Source organism: Pristiophorus japonicus, chromosome 19, assembly GCF_044704955.1.
Source record: "Pristiophorus japonicus isolate sPriJap1 chromosome 19, sPriJap1.hap1, whole genome shotgun sequence".
NCBI classification, from domain to species: Eukaryota; Metazoa; Chordata; class Chondrichthyes; family Pristiophoridae; genus Pristiophorus; species Pristiophorus japonicus.
The window spans coordinates 90,212,385-90,226,081 of NC_091995.1; the positions used below are offsets into that span (position 1 = coordinate 90,212,385).

Consider the following 13,697-nt stretch of genomic DNA (forward strand, 5'->3'; position numbering starts at 1 on the left):
GGGAAGTGATTGCTGTATTTGCTCAATAATAAATTGCCTGTAAACGGAAAAATAATTTCAACGAGCTGCTAAGCTGTGTTATAAACTCTAATTCAGTAATTAAAACATTAGTTTGGTTTTTTTTCAGCAGCCTCTCTGTTTAATAATTCATTGAATTGCTCTATATCTAATAAATAATAAATCTGTGCACACACCTTCAATATTATCAATGCCCTCAGCCGTTTATGCAATTGTTGTCACCAAGTGCGTGATCGTGACAGCTATAAAACCGCGGATGTGTATCTTCTCGGCCTCCTTTGTTCCGGAGGTGAGTTTTCTGCGCCACTCGTGCAAAATGGACGTCAGCCAATCGGAGACCTGCTTTATGCCCCGCCTGATTTTCTTCTCCAATGACGTGTGAAGCACCCCACCCCCGGCCGACCTGCCGCCACCTCCAGGGCCGGCTCCTCCCACCTCCACTACATCGCCCGTCTCCGCCCCCTGCCACAGCTCATCCGCTGCTGAAGCCCTCATCGTGCCTTTGTTGCCTCCAGACTTGACTGTTCCAACGCACTCCTGGCCGGCCGCCCACATTCTACCCCACGTAAACTAGAGGTGATCCAAAACTCGGCTGCCCCGTGTCCTAACTCGCACCCAGTCCCGCTCACCCATCACCCCCTGTGCTCGCTGACCTACATTGGCTCCCGTTCCACCAACACCTCGATTTTAAAATTCTCATCCTCATGTACAAATCCCTCCATGGCCTCGACCCTTCCCTGTAACCTCCTCCAGCCCCACAACCCTCCAAGATCTCTGCCCTTCTCCACATTTGGTCACTTGCACATCCCTGATTATAATCGCTGCACCACTGGCGGCTGTAACTTCAGCTGCCAAGGCCCTAAGCTCTGGAATTCCTTCCTTACAACTCTGCACCTCTCCTCCTTGAGGACGCTCCTTTTGTTCACCTATCTGAGTATCACCTTATGTGGCTCAGTGTCAAGCTTTGTTTGATAATGCTTCTGAGAAGTTCGGCTGTATCATTTACGTCCAACTGAGGGGGCAGACGGGGCCTCGGCTTAATGTCTCATCCGAAAGGCGGCACCTCTGACAGTGCGGCACTCCCTCAGCACCGCACTGGGAACGTCAGCCTAGAGTTAGAAACATAGACAATAGGTGCAGGAGCAGGCCATTCAGCCCTTCGAGCCTGCACCACCATTCAATATGATCATGGCTGATCATGCAACTTCAGTACCCCATTCCTGCTTTCTCTCCATACCCCTTGATCCCTTTAGCCGTAAGAGCCACATCTAACTCCCTTTTGAATATATCGAACGAACTGGCCTCAACAACTTTCTGTGGTAAAGAATTCCACAGGTTCACAACTCTCTGAGTGAAGAAGTTTCTCCTCATCTCGGTCCTAAATGGCTTACCCCTTATCCTTAGACTGTGACCCCTGGTTCTGGACTTCCCCAACATCGGGAACATTCTTCCTGCATCTAACCTGTCCAATCCCATCAGAATTTTATATGTTTCTATGAGATCCCCTCTCATTCTTCTAAATTCCAGTGAATATAAGCCTAGTCGATCCAGTCTTTCTTCATATGTCAGTCCTGCCATCCCGGGAATCAATCTGGTGAACCTTCGCTGCACTCCCTCAATAGCAAGAATGTCCTTCCTCAGATTAGGAGACCAAAACTGAACACAATATTCCAGGTGAGGCCTCACCAAGGCCCTGTACAACTGCAGTAAGACCTCCCTGCTCCTATACTCAAATCCACTCGCTATGAAGGCCAACATGCCATTTGCCTTCTTCACCGCCTGCTGTACCTGCATGTCAAACTTTCAATGACTGATGTACCCAGGTCTCGTTGCACCTCCCCTTTTCCTAATCTGTCACCATTCAGATAATATTCTACCTTCCTGTTTGTGCGCTCAAGTTCCGTGGAGTGGCGCTTGAACCCACGACCTTCTGACTCCGAGGCGAGAGCACTGCCCACCGAGCCACCGGCTGCCGCTAACAGCTGATGAGAAGAAGGGAGGTGGGGAGTGGGACAGGGGTGGGGGGGGGTTAGTAGATGCTTTTCCCTGCCTTTATTCCGGAGTCTCGCCCTGCACTGAGCCAGGGGGTGTGGGGGCGGGCACCGAATGGTGGCAGACTGTGCAGTCCGGACTGCTGTAATTACAGTGAGGGTTGCATTCTGCAGAGTATGCTGCTTTAGACACTGCATGACGCTGGCAACACAGATGATTTATAGCGGAGGGAGCCACAGGCCCATCGGCGCATTGATTCGACTGTCTTGGGTCACGTGCAGGTTCCAAGGGGAAATATAACGCTGGTTTTGAGAGCTAAATACTGAACGATAGAGAGTGTGTGCGTGATTGTCTGTGGCAGACAGCGCTGACTCTGTATCGGGCTACATATTGCCTTACACAGTATTGACGTTTTTCGCCAAATGTATTTGTCAATATAATATGAATAGATAAATACAAGCCAGGGCTACGGCAGGCGAGAGCAGAGAACGGGTTTTAGGATGATGAATCCCAAGCTTGCCAGAAACATCAAAGGAATACATCGTGGATTTTCGCTCAATGCTGATAAAAGAGAGAAAGAACATTACATTTATATAGCGGCCTCAGGACGTCCCACAGCGCTTTACAAGACAATGGAGTGTAGCCACTATTGTAATGTCGGGAAACGCGGCGGACAGCTTGCGCACAGCAAGCTCCCACAAACAGCAACAACAACAACTTGTATTTATATAGCGCCTTTAACGTCCCAAAGGCGCTTTTCGCAGGAGTGTTATGAGATTTTTTTAAAACCGGGGGACGCGCCGCTGCTGGGACTGCGCCCTCCACTCCCCCCCCCCCCCGACCCCCACAAATCTCCGGGCCAATTATCCAGAAGGCGGTAGCCCCCCCACTCCCCCAGGGCAAAAACGACTGCGCCCTGTTAGCGCCCCCCCCCCCCCCCCAAGAGGTGCTAACGGGCCTATAAAGAGGGGCAATTTTGCCTCTCTGTCTCAGAGACACTTCAGTAGACACACGGGGCACGAGGGGTGTTTTCAATGAGCCGCACAGTCCCTTCGCGTGGCCCGGGAAAAAAATGACACGGAATATTTCCGGTGATACCAGTAAATCGGAAGATGTCTCGCTGTCCAACACCAACGGGCTGATATAAAGCATTTCTCCCTTTAATTAAGTGTCTGACAAATGACTAAGTGGGAATTAAAAGGCCATCCTTACCCTTGATTGATCGCCACAGAAAAATGCAAATGTATGATTAGCGGAGTATTTAGATGTTTTAACCTACCACAGACAGTCATGATTGCTGCGCAAATATGGGCTGCGTCTCTAGCAGAGAGACACGACCACCTCCATCAGGAATACATGCCGCTCTGGGAACATAGAAACATAGAAAATAGGTGCAGGAGCAGGCCATTCGGCCCTTCGAGCCTGCACCACCATTCAATATGATCATGGCTGATCATGCAACCTTAATACCCCATTCCTGCTTTCTCTCCATACCCCTTGATCCCTTTAGCCGTAAAGGGCCACATCTAACCCCTTTATGAATATATCTAATGAACTGGCCTGAACAACTTTCTGTGGTGGAGAATTCCACAGGTTCACCACTCTCTGGGTGAAGAAGTTTCTCCTCATCTCGGTCCTAAATGGCTTACCCCTTATCCTTAGACTGTGACCCCTGGTTCTGGACTTCCCCAACAGTGGGAATGTTCTTCCTGCATCTAACCTCTCCAATCCTGTCAGAATTTTATAAGTTTCTATGAGATCCCCCTCTCATTCTTCTAAACTCCAGTGAATAAAGGCCCAGTCGATCCAGTCTCTCCTCATATGTCAGTCCTGCCTTCCTAGGAATCAGTCTGGTGAACCTTCGCTGCACTCCCTCAATAGCAAGAACGTCCTTCCTCAGATTAGGAGACCAAAACTGAACACAATATTCCAAGTGAGGCCTCACCAAGGCCCTGTACAACTGCAGCAAGACCTCCCTGCTCCTGTACTCAAATCCCCGACATACCATTTGCCTTCTTCGCCGCCTGCTGTACCTGCATGCCTACTTTCAATGACAGATGTACCATGACACCCAGGTGGGGTTTTCATCGCTGAGCCCCCTCGAAGGTCGGCAGACGGCCAATCAACGACGTACACCGCTGATCTGGGGGGCAGCGGGCGGGAGCTCTCATTCTCGGCGGCAGAGGCTCTTGCCGTCCAAGTGCCGCCGGGGATGGAGGTCGGGCCCACGGCGGGTCGAAGAGCTGCACACAAAAATCATTAACTAAAAAAAATTAAAAACTATCGGAAGACCTTCAGGGGACCCCCCCCCCCATCCCAGGTAAGTGGCTGTGCAAAACAACAAATAAAAAAATGTTCACTGACCTTTTGTTCCCGCGACCTTCCTACTTACCGTCGGGGACAGGCCAGCCTCCAGCCAGAGGTCCGCCCCCGTTCCGCCGCCGACTCCCACCTGCACCAATCCGGCACCTCGGCGGGCGAGAGTCCACTTACGCCACTCGGCCGCCCGCTGACGTCGGTGGGCACTTCCCGGCGGCTCTCCCCTCCCCCCTCCCCCCTCCCCCCGCCCGCTCCAGGCCACGTCGAGCGGATGGAATGTCGGCGGCAACGGGCGGTATGTTCACCAATTTCAGCCCCTATGTTTCGGCGTTAGTCGGCTTATTGCGGAGATGCCGTCTGAACCACTTGCACTAAGGGGCAGCTGTGGAAGGACCCGGGGCCTGTGCATGGTCTGCGCTAAGACAACTGATCACACTCAGGGTAGTGGCTGTCGCCAGGGCAACGGGCATCGAGTCTCGCAGGGCTAGAACGGGGGTTGGCCGGAGGGGGCGGAACGGGCGTGGGGGGAGTGGAGGTGCGTGCAGAAATTAGCCATAACAACTTACACTCATATAGCGCCTTTATCATCCCAAGGCACATCACAGGAGCACAGTCAGTCAAAATTTGTCACCGAGCCACTTTAAGGAGATATTCGGGCAGGTGCCTGGAAAGTATTTGCTTCATGGGTTGTATGCTTAAGAAACCATAGCAACACAACGAGTTGGTTTATTAACAAAGGTTTAACAATCACACTACACATTACCAGCTCATCCACTAGCCTCACAACTGCATACCTCATCGTGGATGACCCAAACCCAACTGGCTGGGGTTTTATTGAGTCTTGTGACCATCACATGACTGGCTAAGCCACTCACAATGCAACAGCTCTACAACTATTTGAGTTGTGCACTTTAACCAAGTTCCCCCTGGTTAAAGGGAGGGTGGGGGAGGGGGCACTCCAAATACTTTCAAACAAGTACCCCCTTGTTTTTGGGGGGTTTATTTTGCTTTGTTTTTTGAGGGCACTAAAAACACAAATTATACACGTGCCCTCTCAATAACAGCTCTACAAGAGCATCCTCACAGGTACATACATTACAGTGACCAAAAGCTTGGTCAAAGAGGTAGGTTTCTAAGGAGCGATTAAAAGAGGTAGAGAGGGATGTGGAGAGGTTTAGGGAGGGAATTCCACAGTTTAGGGCCCCAGGCAGCTGAAGACACGGCCACCAATGGTGGAGCGATGGGAATCAGGGCTGCACAAGAGGCCATAATTGGAGGAGTACAGAGCCAAGGCTCCCCTTTCCTGATGGCTGGCCTATGCTGAGAAGGTGCAAGCGTGGGTGTTGGGTGAGGACACGATTGGGGTTCAAATTGGTGATGCACTCCACGGTCAAACAGCCTGCCGACACTCGCTCATAAGGGCTCCCACTGACCCTCTGTGCTGACTCTCTGCATCGCCTTCAAACAGGAGCTGGACCGGTTCTTGAATGGAGCAGAGATCGTATCGCTCAAAAGGTAAGTGGAGTAACAGTTAACGCACGCATAGTCCATGCGCTCTCCTGGACTGGTTTCGATTAGGGAATTTCGGAGAGGAATTTTCCAGAGTTCCATATCCCTTTTGGCCTTTTTATCCCCCAATCTCTTCTTACCTCTCCTGGGAAATGGTGGGAGGGGGTGAGGGGGTTGGGGTGCGGGGGGTGAGGGGGTGCGTTGGGGGTGGTAAACGGTGTCTCGTCACAATGTTACCGCGGGTATCGTCGGTGTGGGGCAGGCTTAAGAGACCAGGTGGTCTTTTCCTGCCTGTCTTTATCATATTGTTCAATTGTACAGGGGCTTGGTGAGACCACACCTGGAGTACTGTGCACAGTTTGGGTCTCCTTACCTAAGGGAGGATATACTTGCCTTGGAGGCGGTGCAATGGAGGTTCACTCGATTGATCCCTGGGATGAGAGGGCTGTCTTCTGATGAGAGATTGTGTGGATTGGGCCTACGCTCTCTGGAGTTTAGAAGAATGAGAGGCGATCTCATTGAAACATACAAGATTCTGAAGGGGATTGACAGGGTAGATGCAGGGAGGATGTTTCCCCCGGGCTGGAGTGTCTAGAACCAGGGGGCACAGTCTCAGGATAAGACAGAGATGAGGAGGAATTTCTTCACTTCAGAGGGTGGTGAATCTTTGGAATTCTCTGCCCCAGAGGGATGTGGATGCTGAGTCTCTGAATATATTCAAGGCTGAGATCGATAGATTTTTGGACTCTGGGGGAATCGAGGGATATGGGGATCGGGCGGGAATGTGGAGCTGAGTCCATGATCAGATCAGCCATGATCTTATTGAACGGCGGAGCAGGCTCGAGGGGCAGAATGGCCTACTCCTGCTCCTATTTCTTATGTTCTAGTGTACGTCCATAGGAGGGAAGAGTGGGAAAGGTAAGGACGGGCAATGGTATTTGTGGTACCAACACACTCAAGAGAAAGAGATAGAGAGAGAGAAAGGGCAATTTAGACATTGACTTGACACCTCTGGATTTGCATCCAAGCCAGTGTTACGAGATGAACGTCTCTTCTGTCCAACCAAGGAAGGTTTGTACCAGCCTGTAAGCCCTTGCAATCTCAGAAACAACGTGAGGTCATTGCTTTATTTATGTATAAAACCACATCGCATGCACCATTAACTTGATGACTTTTATCTGAGGCAAGTTATGCTTACCTCAGGACAATTCTAATTTTCAGAATTGACAGACATTTATTGAACGGCCAAAGTGAGTTGCGGATTGAATTTTAAAATGTTTTTCCAGGTGCCGTACCAGGATCAAAGACTCTGTCTGGGCTGAGTGGTAGCACTGCCACCTTCAAGTCAGAAGGGCCTCAGTGCTAGTTCTAGGCCGACACTCCCACTGCAGTACTGAGGGGAGTGCCGCACTGTCTGAGGTGCCGTCTTTTGAATGAGACGTTAAACCGAGGGCCCCTTCTGCCCTCTCAGATAGAGCAGGGGAGTTCTCCCCGGTCTCCTCATTTATTCCTCAACCAACACCAAAAAACGGATTATCTGGTCATTACCACATTGCTGTTTGTGGGAGCTTGCTGTGCGCAAATTGGCTATCGCTTTTCCGACATTACAACACCGACTACATTTTTGATGAGCTTCAGTGGCTGTAAAGCGCTTTGGGACAACCTGAGGACGTGAAGGGAGCTATATCAATGCACGTTCTGTCTTCTCTTCTTAATTTGTTTCTATTATCAAATGTTCAATTTTCCTTCACTAACAAGGTGTAATCAGAGAGCCCTTAAGCTGCACGGGCAGTAATTCTGGTAGTTATGCCAGGATCGTGCTTGTCAGTGGCCTCTGGCTCTGACCACGCCGGGGTTAGTGAGGTTAGCGAGCGTTACCTAGTGGATGGGTGGCATGCACACGCCTCACTTTGCTTACATCTTTGGCATCGCCAGGCCCCACTTGGTAAGAAACATGCATGCGCGCAGGCCCATGAAACTCCTTCCGTCAAACCCACTGTCCCTCTGCTCCCGTTGCCCCCTTTTGGAAACGTTCTCAAAGCTCTCAAATTAGGATGAGGAAAGGCACTCTCGCCGTCTCTCACAAGCACAGCTAGCTGGGAGTAATTGGAAGAGTAATTTCCGGGACACCTGGGAGAAATGGAGAAAGATTGCAAAGTGCCGCAGTACAGCGGGACCTGGGGGTTACTTGTGCATGAAACACAAAAGGATAGCATGCAGGTACAGCAAGTGAGCAGGAAGGCCAATGGTATCTTGGACTTTATTGCAAAGGGGATGGAGTATAAAATCAGGGAAGTCTTGCTTCAGCTATACAGGGTATTGGTGAGGCCACACCTGGAATACTGCGTGCAGTTTTGCTTTCCATATTTACAAAAGGATATACTTGCTTTGGAGGCAGTTCAGAGAAGGTTCACTAGGTTGATCCCGGGGATGAGGGGGTTGACTTATGAGGAAAGGTTGAGTCGCTGGGCCTCTACTCATTGGAATTCAGAAGAATGAGAGGTGATCTTATCAAAACGTATAAGATTATGAGGGGGCTTGACAAGGTGGATGCAGAGAGGATGTTTCCACTGATGGAGGAGACTAGAACTAGGGGGCATGATCTTCGAATAAGGGGCCGTCCACTTAAAACTGAGATGAGGAGAAATTTCTTCTCAGAGGGTTGTAAATCTGTGGAATTCGATGCCCTCAGAGAGCTGTGGAAGCTGGGACATTGAATAAATTTAAGACAGAGATAGACAGTTTCTTAATTGACAAGGGAATAAGGGGTTATGGGGAAGGGGCGGGGAAGTGGAGCTGAGTCCATGATCGGATCAGCCATGATCTTATTGAATGGCGGAGCAGGCTCGAGGGGCCGTATGGCCGACTCCTGCTCCTATTTCTTATGTCCTTATGTTTTAAAATCATCGGGGCATTAAAAGAAATGGTGTTTTGTTAAACATTTCATTGAACATGTTTATTGATGAGTTATGAAAATTAGGGAGACGGGAGAAAGATTGTTTTGGCTGAGCTGAAGGTCATGTGATGAAGGAATGTTCTTGACACATGGGCTGGAATTTCAGTTCGTTCCCCGGCTGTGTTTTCGCCCTGGGGAGGGGCGGTAATGGCGGCAGAAAGCATTTCCGGGCGGGCAGTCAGCTTCCAACGCCTCGCCGTGGGGGTGGGGGGGGGGCGGGGGGCGGAGTAGCAGCCCCCTGGGGAGGGGCGACCAGCCCCCGGTTGTGACACCGGCTCGAAATTTGAAACTTGCCCGATCCGTGGCACCCCGCAGCGCCCCCCTAGTGGAACCGCCTGGGAAAGCGGGCGGTCCCGAGTTGTCGCGGCCCCAGCGAGGGAAGGAATGTCAGCCTGAGGCAAGTGCGATTGTCTTGTTATTTTTGTGCTTCAGGCGGGCGTGGCGTCAGGAAAGCATTGGGAAAGTTTTCGCTGGTTTTTTTCTTGCAGATTTTTTTTCCCCCGCCTTGAGGCCGCAATTGCAACTGAGCCGGCGGCGAAGACTCCCGCCCAGAGCTGGCCCAGGCCCGTGGTCTTTAGACGCAGCGGGAAAACCAACGGCGGCTCGTGTTAGACAGGCCCGAGCCAGGGGGTCAAAGCCCACCGACCCGTGCTCTCACACCATCATCATCGTCATAGGCAGTCCCTCGGAATCGAGAAAGACTTGCTTCCACTCTTCAAGTGAGTTCTCAGGTGGCTGAACAGTCCAATACGAGAGCCACAGTCCCTGTCAGAGGTGGGACAGACAGTGGTTGGAGGAAAGGGGTGGGTGGGGAGTCTGGTTGGCCGCACGCTCCTTCCGCTGCCTGCGCTTGGTTTCTGCACGCTCTCGGCGACGAGACTCGAGGTGCTCAGCGCCCTCCCGGATGCACTTCCTCCACTTAGGGCGGACTGGTCTTTGGCCAGGGAGACTCCCAGGTGTCGGTGGGGATGTTGCACTTTATCGGGGAGGCTTTGAGGGTGTCCTTGAAACGTTTCCTCTGCCCACCTTTGGCTCATTTGCCGTGAAGGAGTTCCGAGTCGAGCGCTTGCTTTGGGATTCTCGAGTCTGGCGTGTGAACGATGTGGCCCGCCCAGCGGAGCTGATCGAGTGTGGTCAGTGCCTCAATCACCCTCAATCATCTTCAGCAACACCTCCCATTGTCCTTTCGAACTCCTGGCGCACAGGTAAATTGAACGATCCCACGCCTCTGGGCCGGGAGGGTGCATGGGTCATAAGAAGATAACAAATAGGAGCAGGGGCCGACCATTCAGCCCCTCGAGCCTGCTCCGCCATTCAATAAGATCACGGCTGATCATCGACCTCAACTCCACTTTCCCGCCCGATCCCTCGATTCCCCTAGTCGCCAAAAATCTATCGATCTCAGCCTTGAATGTATTAAGAGACTCAGCATCCACTGCCCTCTGGGACAGAGAAATCCTTTAATGCTTTAATCTGAGAACGTCAATGGTTCTCAGACTCCCAGATATAAGAGTCTAACTGACAGTGAGTGGGGCACGCGCGGTTAAAGGACTGCTTGGAATCGGGAAGATTCCTGTTTCATTTACTGTAAACCTCCGCCCACTTATTGGAGAATTATTCCTGCCCTACCAGGTTAAGTCGCAACAAGGTTCCATCGCGGACTCTGTGGCCAACAGACAGCTCCAGAATATTCGATCTACGACCCTACCTGCCTTTGGAATGCCGAGTGACAGGGCAAGACCAGATTAGCTCAGCAATACCAATGCGCAAGACTCGCTTGTGAATCCCGCAACTTTAGTTCCTCTTTATTCACGCGGCAAATGCAAGATTGTGGGGCGCCAGTTGTGGCTCAGTGGGCAGCACTCTCGCCTCTCGAGTCTGAAGGTTGCGGGTTCAAATCCCATTCCAGAGACTTAAGCGCACCATCTAGGCTGATGCTCCCAGTGCAGTACTGAGGGAGTGCCGCACTGTTGGAGTGGCAGTGCTGAGGGGGTGCCGCACTGTCGGAGGGGCAGTGCTGAGGGAGTGCTGCACTGTCGGAGGGACAGTACAGAGGGAGTGCCACACTGTCGGAGGAGCAGTGCCAAGGGAGCGCTGCACTGTCAGAGGGGCAGTGCTGAGGGGGTGCCGCACTGTTGGAGCGGCGGTACTGAGGGAGCGCCACACTGTCGGAGGGGCAGTGCTGAGGGAGCGCCGCACTATCGGAGGGGCAGTACTGAGGGAGTGCCACACCGTCGGAGGGGCTGTACTGAGGGAGCGCCGCACTGTCGGAGGGGCAGTACTGAGGGAGTGCCACACCGTCGGAGGGGCAGTACTGAGGGAGTGCCGCACTGTCGGAGGGGCAGTACTGAGGGAGTGCCGCACTGTCAGAGGGGCAGTACTGAGGGAGTGCCGCACTGTCGGAGGGGCAGTACTGAGGGAATGCCACACCGTCGGAGGGGCAGTATGAGGGAGCGCTGCACTGTCGTAGGGACAGTACCGAGGGAGTGCCGCACTTTCGGAGGGGCAGTAGTGAGGGAGTGCTGCACTGTTGGAAGCGCTGCACTGTCAGAGGGGCAGTACTGAGGGAGCGCTGCACTGTCAGAGGGGCAGTACTGAGGGAGCACTGCACTGTCTTTTGGATGAGACGTCAAACCGAGGTCCCGTCTGCCCTCTCAGGTGGATGTAAAAGATCCCACGACACTATTTCAAAGAAGAGCAGCGGGTATTATCCTCGGTGTCCTGGGGCCAATATTTATCCCTCAATCCACATAACGAAAACAAATTATCTGGGTCATTGTCACATTGCTGTTTGTGGGAGCTTGCTATGCGCATGTTGGCTGCCGGGATTCCCGCACTACAACAGTGACAATGCAAGTCTTTCTTAATTTTCACCTTCACATGTGGAGGCGTGGATTATAGAAACCGTTGGGTTTCCGCCCCCATTAAAGCCACTGTGAGGGAGAATGGGATGGGGCAAAATGGCTGAAACTCCCCAGGAGCCAGGGGCTGTCTCTGAGCTTGTTGCGGGTTCAAATGTCCGAGTTGCTTCATTCGACCCGTGAGCCACGGGCACTCCACCTTTCACAGGGGCAACTAGGGACGGGCAATAAACGCTGACTTTGCCAGCGATGCCCACAATTGCACAGCAATTTACCGTACCGTACCGCTGCTGTGATCTGGAACGCGCTGCCTGAAAGGAAGCAGGTTCTACAGTTGCTTTCAAAAGGGAATTGCATATATAGCCGAAATAAGGGTGGTGGGGGTCTGGAACTCACGGCCTGAAAGGGTGGCTGAGGCAGAAACCCTCACCACATTTAAAAAGTACCTGGATGTGCACCTGAAGTGCCGTAACCTGCAGGGCTACGGACCGAGAGCGGGAAAGTGGGATTAGGCCGGGTGGCTCTTTGTCGGCCGGGCGCGGACACGATGGGCCGAATGGCCTCCTTCCGTGCCGTAAATTTCTACGATTTGTAGGGATGTGGGGAGTGGCACTAATCGGGTGGCTCTTTCAAAGAAACATCTCTGAACTCATGTGGAAGCAAGTCTTCTTCGTTCGAGGGACCGTCTCTGATGATGATGATGATGATGATGAAGGCATTCTGGGCTGGGGATTTGCTGGGACACCGCCCCACACGAGGCACGCTACAGGGGTCGCTAAAGTATTTGCAGCCACGGAACATCGGAATTCCGTGTGCCGATACCGGCAGTGCTGAGGGGTATCGCCTGGCACCGCCGCGCCGGTGTGCAAGAGCCCCGCCATCGACGCCGCACCCGTAGCGCCCCCTAGTGACCCCGCCGGAGAAAGCTGGCGCGCGGAGTCGTCCCGGGCCGCTACGGGAAAGCAATGACTGCCTCGAGGCCAGCGTGATTGTTTTTATTCTTTTTGCGACTTGCTTTAATTTGAAAGGAGTAATGTATCGGGAACGTTTATTGTCGCGGTTGTTTGTGTTGGGGGAGACCTCTCTCGGGGAGCTCCGAGACCAGCGCTTTAGCAACGGGATATTCAGTCGCTCAGCCGGCCTGAGAGAGGTGGAACGCTGAGACGCGCCGCCCCCACAGTCGGGGCCGCAACAACCGAATTTGTTGGCTGCCGACGCAAACCATTTGCCGCCGCTTAATTTGTCCACCGCCCTGAAAAAAACCTTCAACCGAATTTCCAGCCCTATGATTTGCCGGGTTTTGTGACTGGGAGACCCTGGGTGGCTCTTGTGCGGCCGGCACAGACACGATGGGCCGAATGGCCTTCTCCGTGCTGTAAATGGCTACGAGTGGCACTAATTGAGAGTGGGGAGGGGGAGTAATTGAGAGTGGGGAGTGGGAGTAATCGCTCTTTCAGAGAGCTGGTGTAGGTACGATGGGCCGAACGGCCTCCTGCCCTGCGATAAGGCGCCCGGAGATTATGTCCGGGTTTTTGGGACGGGGAGACCCCTGCTTCCCGCGGTGCTTCCCGCGGCGCTGCCCCGCTCCCTCCTTCCCCCCCCCCCCCCGCCGCCCGCCCCCGTTACCTGTCTCGATGTGGCGGGTACGATCCCGGTCGCGGAGCAAGTAGGAGAACTCGATGCATTTCTCGTTGTTGCGGTTTCCCCGGACGCTGAAGCACAGCTCATTGACCAAGGCCAGCGCGTTGCGACACAACTCTTCCTCCCCGTCTCCGGACATCGCGCCACAGCATCGCCTTCGGGCCGCGCGCACGGGCGGAGGGGCGGTGAAATCGTCGCTGCAACCGTGCGACGGGACGCGGCAGAGTGTGGCGGTTGCAGGGGGGGTTGGGGGGGGGGGAAGATCCTCAACGAGAACTTGCCCTGAAGCTCGGCCCCGAATCTGGGGAGGGGGGGATATCCTTGGCTCTTCCCGAATCCTGGGGAATGACGGCAGGCAATCTGGGACCTTCCTTGAAAGGGTCTCGGCTGAAAGGGCGGGG

The 13,697-nt window shown here is 53.1% G+C and overlaps 1 protein-coding gene across 1 annotated transcript in view; it reads right to left on the reverse strand.

The window, feature by feature from the left end:
- The window catches only part of syt3 (synaptotagmin III), a 72,719-nt gene extending 59,284 nt beyond the window's left edge, over positions 1 to 13,435 (reverse strand). Inside the window, exon 1 of the mRNA XM_070862357.1 lies at positions 13,282 to 13,435. Within this exon, the coding sequence (XP_070718458.1) occupies positions 13,282 to 13,435 (154 nt within the window). The remainder of the gene's footprint in view (positions 1 to 13,281) is intronic.
- Positions 13,436 to 13,697: the final 262 nt, after the last annotated feature.